Here is a 9,413-nt window from a genome sequence, read left to right as displayed (position 1 = left end):
TGGACCTCTTCAGCCTCTGCAAGAGAAGGCTGAGAGGTGTTCTCGTGGCCACCTACAAACTCATCTTGGGGTCCCAGCAAGAAATAGTGGATACACTGTTTACCAGGGCACCTGTCGGGGTAACTAGAAATAATGGCCACAGAGTGGAAGAGAGCAAATTCAGATTGGACATCAGGAAAAAAATCTTTACAGTCAGGGTTGCCAAAATATGGAATAAGAGTGGTGGTGCTGTCCCCTTCCTTAGAGGTATTTAAAAGGAGATTGGACAGACACCTGGCTGGGGTCATCTGACCCCAACACTCATTCCTGCCCAGGGCAGGGGGTCAGACTCGATGATCTAATAAGTCCCTTCCGACCCTAAAATCTATGAAACTATATGCAATATAAGTGACAGTTAATGGCTTTCACGGGCTTCCATGGGGATTAAGTCCAAAGAAGCCATTGACATGTCACAATCTAAGTGGCAGTTTGGGGCCATCTGAAAAACTGTGGGGAGTGGTGGGACTACCTGGGACCCTTAGCCAATCAGAGGGTGGGCCTGCCATGCTCAGCCTGTAAAAATGATGGCCAGCCCTAAGGTCTGCCTGCAAAATGAGCTGGCTGCCACTCTGAGTCCAGTAGATTCCTAGTTATTTTGCATCCATTGCTATTAAATCCACAGACAAACACTCAACTTGATGTAGTATTAGTAACTTTACTGGTCTGTCAGGAATTAGGAGAACTGGTCAACAGCTAACATAACTACTTTGCAATTCAGACAGGCTAACACCACTTGAGTACTGCTAGGGCTCCAATGCCATCTCCCAGTTCATTGGGAAACACTTCACAGAGCCTCAGTTCAGCTTACTGCAGGGCCAAGAACTATATGATAGTCCTCCAGAAAACTTAGCAGCACACAACAGTGAGTTCAGCACCTATGTGAACACAGCAGCTGTATTTTTATTTTGTAGTGTAGCTGCTTTCATTGAACTAGGATCTTTCAAGAGGAGTAACTCAGATGTATACAACTTAATGTTCTACTGTGACATATACCTTTGCAGATAACTTTTTGTCAAAAGTGGCCTTGTTAAAAGGGAATGAGCCTAGCAGATATAAAAAGAAAATGAACACTGCCAGGCTTTCCTCTTTAAACCTCAAAATTCAACCAGAAACTTTCCCAAGCTTAAGAGACTTAGTTCAGATAAAAAAACCCAAGGGAGCGGAGAATACCTGCTGTTGTTACTGAATGTAGTGCATACCGGTGTACTTAAAACTGAACAAGGCATTCATGTGCAGAAGAAACAGGTGGCATCTTCAAACCCTGTTGAACTGCCAGGTGCCCTTAGTAGCAATGATGCTCCCACCATAACCTTAGTGAAAAGAAATAATTTTAATAAGAAGATTCTTAAACCTTAGGAATACTATCTCATTAGAAGTTATGTGCTTCTTTTTGGGTACAGCATAGGTCTGCTCTTTCACCTCTATGGGTTTTTATAACCTGTCTTCCTTGCACAGATTCTACCCAGATATGACAGCATCCCACTGATTTTTGTTGTTCTGCCTTTTTTCAAAAAAACCCAATTATATTTAGGTCCCCTTCTACTGTGTCAGGCATTCTGTTTCACTTCCATTTTTGAGCTTCATAAATTGTCAAATAAACAGTAAAGATTTTAATTTTCAGCCATGCACCCACATGTATTAAATGTTTCTGACATTTTTGTATTATATTTCTAGGATGTCAAACTCTTCTTTCTCATGTGCTGGCCTTTACTATTGCATAAAGAGTTTTCCTTCCTTTAATAATATTTGCCTTTTCCCAACTTGAGGGCTGTTCAGGGGGCTCTTTCATTCCTGGCTGAAATCAAGTTTTGATTTTAACAGAGCAGAAGGATACATTTGGATTATTAATAGCTAGTATACTTTTCTATTACATCCATATGACCTTAAGGAGCGAATCCTAATGACAGCCATGTTCTCTGACACTTTTATAACAGAATTTCTAGGGGATGATGACAGCTTTAACACAGAGTTTATAAAGTCTTTAAATCAATCTCATTTGGTTGGTCAGGGTGATGGGAAAGAGTAGGGAAAAATGGTAAACAAAGGTCTTTGCAACAAGGATAAGATGAGAAAACAGGAAGAGCTTTTTTTAAAAAAAATGGGCAATGGAAGATGCATTGATTCAAAAGCAACAGGAAAAGTTTATACAAAAACTGGAACTGCCCATGTAGAAATAGCTGCCATAGTCTGCTAGAAAGACAAATATTTTAGTTAACTATACAGGGACAGACATCCTTCAAGAACAGAACTGTCAACTCTACAATTATCAACCAAGATCTTTTCAGGAGCGGACAATGTCAAATTTCCTCCTATAGAAGTTTCCTGATTTCCAGTAGTAGAGTCAGCACCCTTCAGAATTCCTCACCTGGGAGGAATTGTGTGTAGAGATTACAGAAGAGATGTGGTCAAGTTGCCCCTCACTCTACAATACGCCTCATCCTTGTCGGAGTTGCACAGTGGCACTATGATGTTCAAGTGTTTTTAAAGCACTTAGAGACGCTCTAAGAAAAGGATCTCTCTCTCTTAGTGCTGAGTACAGTAAAGATTTAGGAATTATGCCATGTTTTCTCCATGGAAAGGCAGAAAGTCTCTCCCATTCCGTCTCCCCTCATTCAATTCAGCATTACAAGTAAGGGAGCTGGAATGATCTCAAATAATTAGTCACAGACACAGGTTGCTCAAGGGGCCTGAAGAGTGGCAACTTCAAAAATCTAAGTTCAGTCGCCCCTAAATACACACGATCAGCTTTCTTCTGCAGTTCTACACTCCAAATTACTCCAGATCCTGCAAAAACAACTGAAAAAGAAACCATCTGAGAGAGACAAACTGTTGAACAGTTTGCCCAAGGCAAGCAGATGCTGATTGCATAATACATTATGTTGCAAGTAATCTTTAAAAAAATTAAACACCTACTACTAAAAATGTGCTATCATTAAACGGTTAAAATTAAACCAGTCAAGTAATTTCAAGTCCATAGATTGTAAAGCAAAAAAGGCCCAACTTTGTGAACCCATCTGTATATCAAAATGGTTGTTTAACAAATACATACATTTAAGCACAGATGGATTTAAGCATTAATGTGAATTCTTTTCTGAGTTAGAATTTAAAAAAATCAAAACTATGGCTATGTGGTGCTTAGCAAGCACCTAAAATGTTACCATCATATATTTTTAATTCAATTTGAACACTGCAAAGATGCAGATTGCTATCTTTTGGGTAATTATTTGTAAAGCAATATAAAACACTGTCTTTGTTTACATGAAAGTATATAAATAGTCCAAAAAATGCCCAGAAGGCAGATTTGGCATACACATACATTTCATATCTGTTTATTGAGCACTGATGAAAAACAGTTTGGAAACTTTTCCAGCAACTATTTCTATCCTGCATGCTCACCAGACAAACATATCATTCAAACATAGGTTTCATTTTAGCATAATTTAATGCTTAACAAAGGTAATCATTTTTGATTTTGCATAATTAAGTTTACAAAAATAATGTCACTTTTATAAAATAAATCAGCATTTCCCAATAAATTACAGTAGTGACAGTCTTATTTGACAATGTAATATATTGCATAAAATAGATAACATCCTTTAGAAAGACAAAATGCTATGTTACATGCTTTAATCAAGTATTTTGGCAGTGTGTGAAAATGTTTTACTGTACATACTCTGTATATAGTACAGTGTAAAAACAAAGCTCAAAGTCTGGTTCTGTATCAGTTATATGAGGATTCAAAAAAATATATTTTGGGAAACTAAAGAACAAACCAAAACAGGGTGAGACTTCAGCTGTGAAATATATAGACCAGATCTTATTCCTATAGAAGTGCTTGGAGCTTTGCTATTGGTCGCCTTGGCTTCAGGAATAAGTACAATCACTTAAATGGGAGTTACATGGGTCAGTACCAATCAGGAACAGACTCTAATTTTTTTCATAATTTTTTCTCTATGCATGCAAAGCAAATAGTCCTGCTCCACTGAAATTAATGTTGAATTTCTTAACATTAACAGAAGTATATTCAAGGCCACTGTTAGTAATTTATTATTCTGCTAACAAAAAATGAAGAATACATATCAAAAAAGAGAAGAACAAGGAGTTCTTACTGTTCCATACAGCAATTTACTATATGCTCTTTCATAAAAAATGCAAAATATCCAGTAGACAGAGAAAAAATAGTTTTAAAAAGGCTTGCAGTTTATAAAATAACTACAAACACCATAAAGTAACATATATTTTGTTTGGTGCTATGTGAACTCATTCAAACTTTAGACATTTTCAAATCAACAATTAATTTTTCCTACATTATATTATTTTGTGGCTGTCTGCACAAAAGGGACTGTAAGTTTTTAAGGATGGGTATATACTGTTTTACTATGCATCAAGTTAGTGGCACCATGATGGTGACATAGTTTTCTGATGCTAAAATAAATGAAGGCACCTATAGCCAGAGCAAACCATATATCTGACTCTAATGTGCAATTTCATTAAAATAATCTAACAACCCATATTATTTAGTTCTTTGCATTTTCAATTTCTAGTTAACAGTTTATGAAGAGAAAGTTTCCATTAAATAGAAAAAAAATGATCACTGCTATTAGGAATAACCAGACTGTGCAAAGTGGTATTTTTGTGATGTTGTTTCCTGAATGACAGTGCAGCAAAATACAGTCTCTTTAAATCCCAGTGAATACAGGGTCACATTATATACTAACTGTGTGCAAATGTAACCACTGGTCAGTATGTTACAGATCCCCCTCTGTGTTCAGCTATGGAGGATTATCCATTGTTACAGGTCCTAGCAATAGAAGTTTACCTCTTTAGCTTAAGTTATAGCAGTTCCTGCTGATAGCTTTAGAGGCCCTGAGTTCAGTTTCTGTTGTGTTACGCAAGGTGACAGCCTTCACAGAAGTGGGGACTCATCACAACTGATAGAAGCTCACTGACATTCCAGTTCTGGATGAATGCCCAGCTGCATACTTGCTCGATGGCCACTGTCTTAGGCAAAATGTCACAGTTTTAACTGGGAACTGACAAAACTAAAAACATGGTCTGCTACAGCTTGTACCAACCCAACCACTTCAGTTGAAACCTATAGACCATGTCCTCTGTGGATCATAGACCAACAATTTGCATACTAACCAATTAGCTACATAAACATAGTGCACGTGCAGAATAAAATAAGATTCACAAACACACATTTCATGGTTTGCTTGTTTGGGGTTTTTTGCTCATTTCTCTATGTTGCTGGCTTTCTCATTTTTACCATGATCATCCAAACTGATAGGTAAACATGACAGCTGTTATTCAACAAATTTAATTCTTAAGCTGAGGCTGTTTATCAGGGGCATGATTTCCCCACTTTAGGAGTTGTTAATAAATCAGGACTTGCTTCCATTAAGTACTTTCACTTTAATTCATATATTCTGTTTAAAATCCTGCTCTGATAATTGTTACAGAATCTTGGCTATTGTTTTCTTAACCCACACTTTCAAGTCTACCATTCATAGCTAAATAAGCTCAAATCAGAATCACATCTCAATGAAGAAAGTATGTACATATCTAAAATAACAAATGACAACTACAAATGTAAAATAAAAAATGAACCTGTTCAATTAAATGATCCAAAAATGTTAACCGTGTGTGTGTGTGTGTGTGTATGTGTGTGTGTGTGTACTCTGCAGTATGATCTGCATAGTGTGCTTTGCTTTCTAAGATTTAAAACAGAACAAGATATAATTTATTATCTTGAGATTTCCAGTGTTCAGGTGTCCTAAAAATTTATACAGTGCATATAAAAGAAAAAAAAAAGAAACATTATCACAATGGCTTTTGTTTCAAAATAGATTGATGTGCAATGACCGTAGCCTGATTTGTAGACATTTTGTATTCTTGTCCAGAGCCCTGTGGAGGGGATGGCAATGGAGTTTCTGGAGTTGCTGAAAAAGAATTAAGGGGAAATTATGTATTATAATCTTAATTAATCTCTATACATACTTAGGATGCACATATTGCTGTAGCCTACAAAAGTAAATTTCTGCATTAGTCTCATGAGGTACATATTATTTTTTTAAATCAACATTTCACCCATGATAATATTAAAAAGTGTCAAGTGTTTTACGCTAAAACCAAATCAAAATATATTGCTTAGTACCTTGTTTCTATGGCTAAGGACAGAAATTAAATATAAACTGGTATAATTGATCAGACACTGGCTCAAATTTATAACATAACAGTATTAAGGAGAGACATTACACATAAAATGGTGTAAGTGATCGGAAACTGGTTCAAATCTGTAACACAACAGAAGTTCAGTGCACATAAATAATTTTCAAAATGGCCAAAACCCATTTAAGATAAACCTAGATGGATGTACTATCAGTAGGAAAGTATGTAATTCACAGAGGCTGCTTGGGCAGCCATTTCACAAGCAAAGCACAGAATCTCCCTCCCCCCCCAACCCCCATGCCTTAGAGCGGGCAGCACTGTTTCCCCTCTCCCCCTCCCAGCAAGAATTTTATTTTATTTCTGCCCCCACCATGAATTCTGTGGATTTTGCAGCATTGCCTGGATATCACAGGCAATGCTAGATTTTGCAGAATCTGTGAAATCTGCTGAATCGGTGGGTCCCTAAATATCAAACTTAACTGACTGAGGTTAAATCAATGTACTGAACTTCTGTCCCAGACCCCTACGGATCCAAGTTAACTCACAATCTCCCAGCATCCAAAAATGCTTTGCACCTCCCCTGCAAGCCTCCCCTTTCAGGGTTGGTGGTTTAACTTTGGCCAAAACTGTATGCCCCAGCCAAGCAGGGAGGCATGCTCTAGCATTGCCTGGCTTCTGGCCTGGGCCACTGCAGGCATGTGGCTACATTTCCAGAATCAAAAGTTGAATGTCTGTTCATTTGTTTATCGGTTCAATCTATGCATTTTAGACTAACCTGCAAAGATTGAATAATTCAGCCTCAGGCTTTTTGACTATCTGTACTTAGCCTACAGGTATTTTTAATGTATGATTATTTACATGCCAGGAAATATGATGAAAAAAAATAACACTAGCATTAATAGGCTACTCTTTTAGTGAATTTGGCAGTTGCTTCAACCTGACAGTGACATTTTTGTAATAAAAAACTAAATTGCAACTACTTACAGATCTGTTCTGTATGTACAGGGGCGGACATTGGACTTATGAGGATAGTTTGGCCAGTTAATGGATCTTGGGCCAAATGAGGATGCATTGGATGATGAATATGACTAGCATCATTAGAAATGCCTGCAAAAATAATATGAACGTATATTAGCTCAAATAAAGACATTGCTATTTACAGTGTGTAATCTACGCTGTGATAATTACAGTTCCATTAGGTAAATATTCTTTTGATTGCTAATTTGAATGGTTGTTTTGGGGTATTCATTAAACAATTTAGCAAGACTTCATCCATATTAAGTACCATGTTTGTGTTCATTGTTTAAGTTGTATTAACAGTGGATTTCATTAAGCTTGTAATGATTCCCTTATCAAGATATACTCAGGCAGACAGGTATGCCTGAGGACACAGTGCACCTTGAAACTGTAAGACCATGACTAGTGAGCCTAAGTGACTTCAGCTAATCTTTATTCATTCCCACTAAGCCTGAGCAATCTCATGGGTTCCCCCCACCCACCCAAAGTGTTTAACATATTAATATCATATGGAGTATAATATGATAATAGTGATATACTCACCCCCTAGTAACATTTCCTGAAGCAAACTGTCAATTTTCACTACTCCGAATAGTTTGACCAACTGTATTTGCTCAATCATTTGCCAGGTGATACTCTGGAGTGTAGGTAACAGAAGCAAAAGTTCTCCAAACCTTCCCCTGGAGTCATATTGACGATCATTAATGTAATCCTCTAAACTTATCTGGACTTGGAATCGCATGTTCTTAATCTTTAATGGATTGTTGAGTCCCTTTGCATCTTGAAAAGAAAATACTTCAAGGTAAGGCAAATTCATGGAATGGCCATTTTTTGTTCAGATACATATAATATGCAAATAAATGTTACATCATCATGACAATTTTCAGTATCAGTATTGGAACAATTATTTTGAAAGACTTTCTGGAAACTGTACCTGGATCAAAAAACACAATTGCTTTCAAGCAAGCATACTCATTGTCATCTATCTGGATTTCCTGGAATGGCCGGACTAGTTCATCTAGAATCCGGTTGGCCACTCGGCTGATTTCTACTTCGGAACTGTTGCGATGGATTATATAATTGTTACCTTGAAAAGAAATATACTCATTTATAAATTGATATTACATAAAGTTTTCAATCTAAAGAGCTTTTTGGAACAAATTTTCAAAATCAGCTTTTACATTTTAGATAATCAAATGTTTGCACATTGAATTTTTTATAGCAGAAATTCTCTCAACAAAACTACATTTAAATATATGTGTGCAAATTACAAGCCTGATCCTGTAAGCATTTATGAAGGTGAATACTTCATTATACATACATTTACTAAATAGTAGAAGTGACTGTGGGATCAAAACCTACATTATATGCACAAATTTGTTTGTCCTCCAATTAGCCTTCTATCACAAGTCTATCTTGGCATATTTGATCCAGTAGAAGCAATAAATCTTCCGGAAAACTGTATGCACAGTTTTAAGAGCCAGAAAAGGCCACTTTGAAATGTGGTCATTGGAAATATTATAATTCACTGAAATATTAAGAATTTTTGCTTCTAGTTTATTTAGAAGAAATACAGCAAGTAATAGCTTTATGGGCTCCTATTTCTGGTAGATAGCCTTATATATTTGAAGCATCCCAATCATTATGGATGATACTAATAAGAAAAATATAAATTGGTTAAATCCTGGTCCTGCTGAAGTTAATGTGAGCAAATGTCTAGACAGAAATAAAATGCTTACTTCTGTCTGAAAAGTGGTACTATTCAATACTTCACTGTATTGATAAAGGATACTATTCAGTACACATTCCTTTAAACACATAATAGTGAATTTCCTTGGCTTAAATTTTTCAGATACTCCTATAACTTGCATTTAAAAACTATTTTTTTCCTCATTGTATACAAGGAAGGCATTTTTGGGACACCTTCCAAGTAAAGTAATAAAGGAGGTAGTAGGACTTTATGTACACACACTGAGGAAGATTCTGTTCCCTCCCTGTTCCCTGAGGAAGATTAGGTACCCTCTCAGTAGAATAGATTCTAGCCCCATGAGGTATACAGGTATTAAAAGGGGGGGGGGACCAGTTGCAATACCTTAACCACTGGCATTTTTTTAGGGGTCTATCCAGGGTGCCTCAAGTTTAAAAAGGCTGAGAATCACTGCCCAAGGCCCCCTGTTTTCTACACC

General features: G+C 36.7%; 1 protein-coding gene across 1 annotated transcript in view; it reads right to left on the bottom strand.

Moving 5' to 3' along the window:
* Positions 1 to 3,468: 3,468 nt before the first annotated feature.
* Positions 3,469 to 9,413, bottom strand: part of HNF4G (hepatocyte nuclear factor 4 gamma) — a 26,778-nt gene continuing 20,833 nt past the window's right edge. The window contains exons 7-10 of the mRNA XM_019544003.1: positions 8,162 to 8,314; positions 7,771 to 8,007; positions 7,195 to 7,317; positions 3,469 to 5,981 (exon numbers count right to left, since the gene is read on the bottom strand). Of these exons, the coding sequence (XP_019399548.1) occupies positions 5,863 to 5,981; positions 7,195 to 7,317; positions 7,771 to 8,007; positions 8,162 to 8,314 (632 nt within the window). The 3' untranslated portion in view covers positions 3,469 to 5,862. The remainder of the gene's footprint in view (positions 5,982 to 7,194; positions 7,318 to 7,770; positions 8,008 to 8,161; positions 8,315 to 9,413) is intronic.

This window comes from Crocodylus porosus, unplaced genomic scaffold (genome assembly GCF_001723895.1).
Source record: "Crocodylus porosus isolate Cpor-Errol unplaced genomic scaffold, CroPor_comp1, whole genome shotgun sequence".
Classification (NCBI taxonomy): domain Eukaryota; kingdom Metazoa; phylum Chordata; order Crocodylia; family Crocodylidae; genus Crocodylus; species Crocodylus porosus.
Note: the sequence above shows the minus strand (reverse complement) of the source record. Positions and strands in the feature narration are given on the sequence as shown.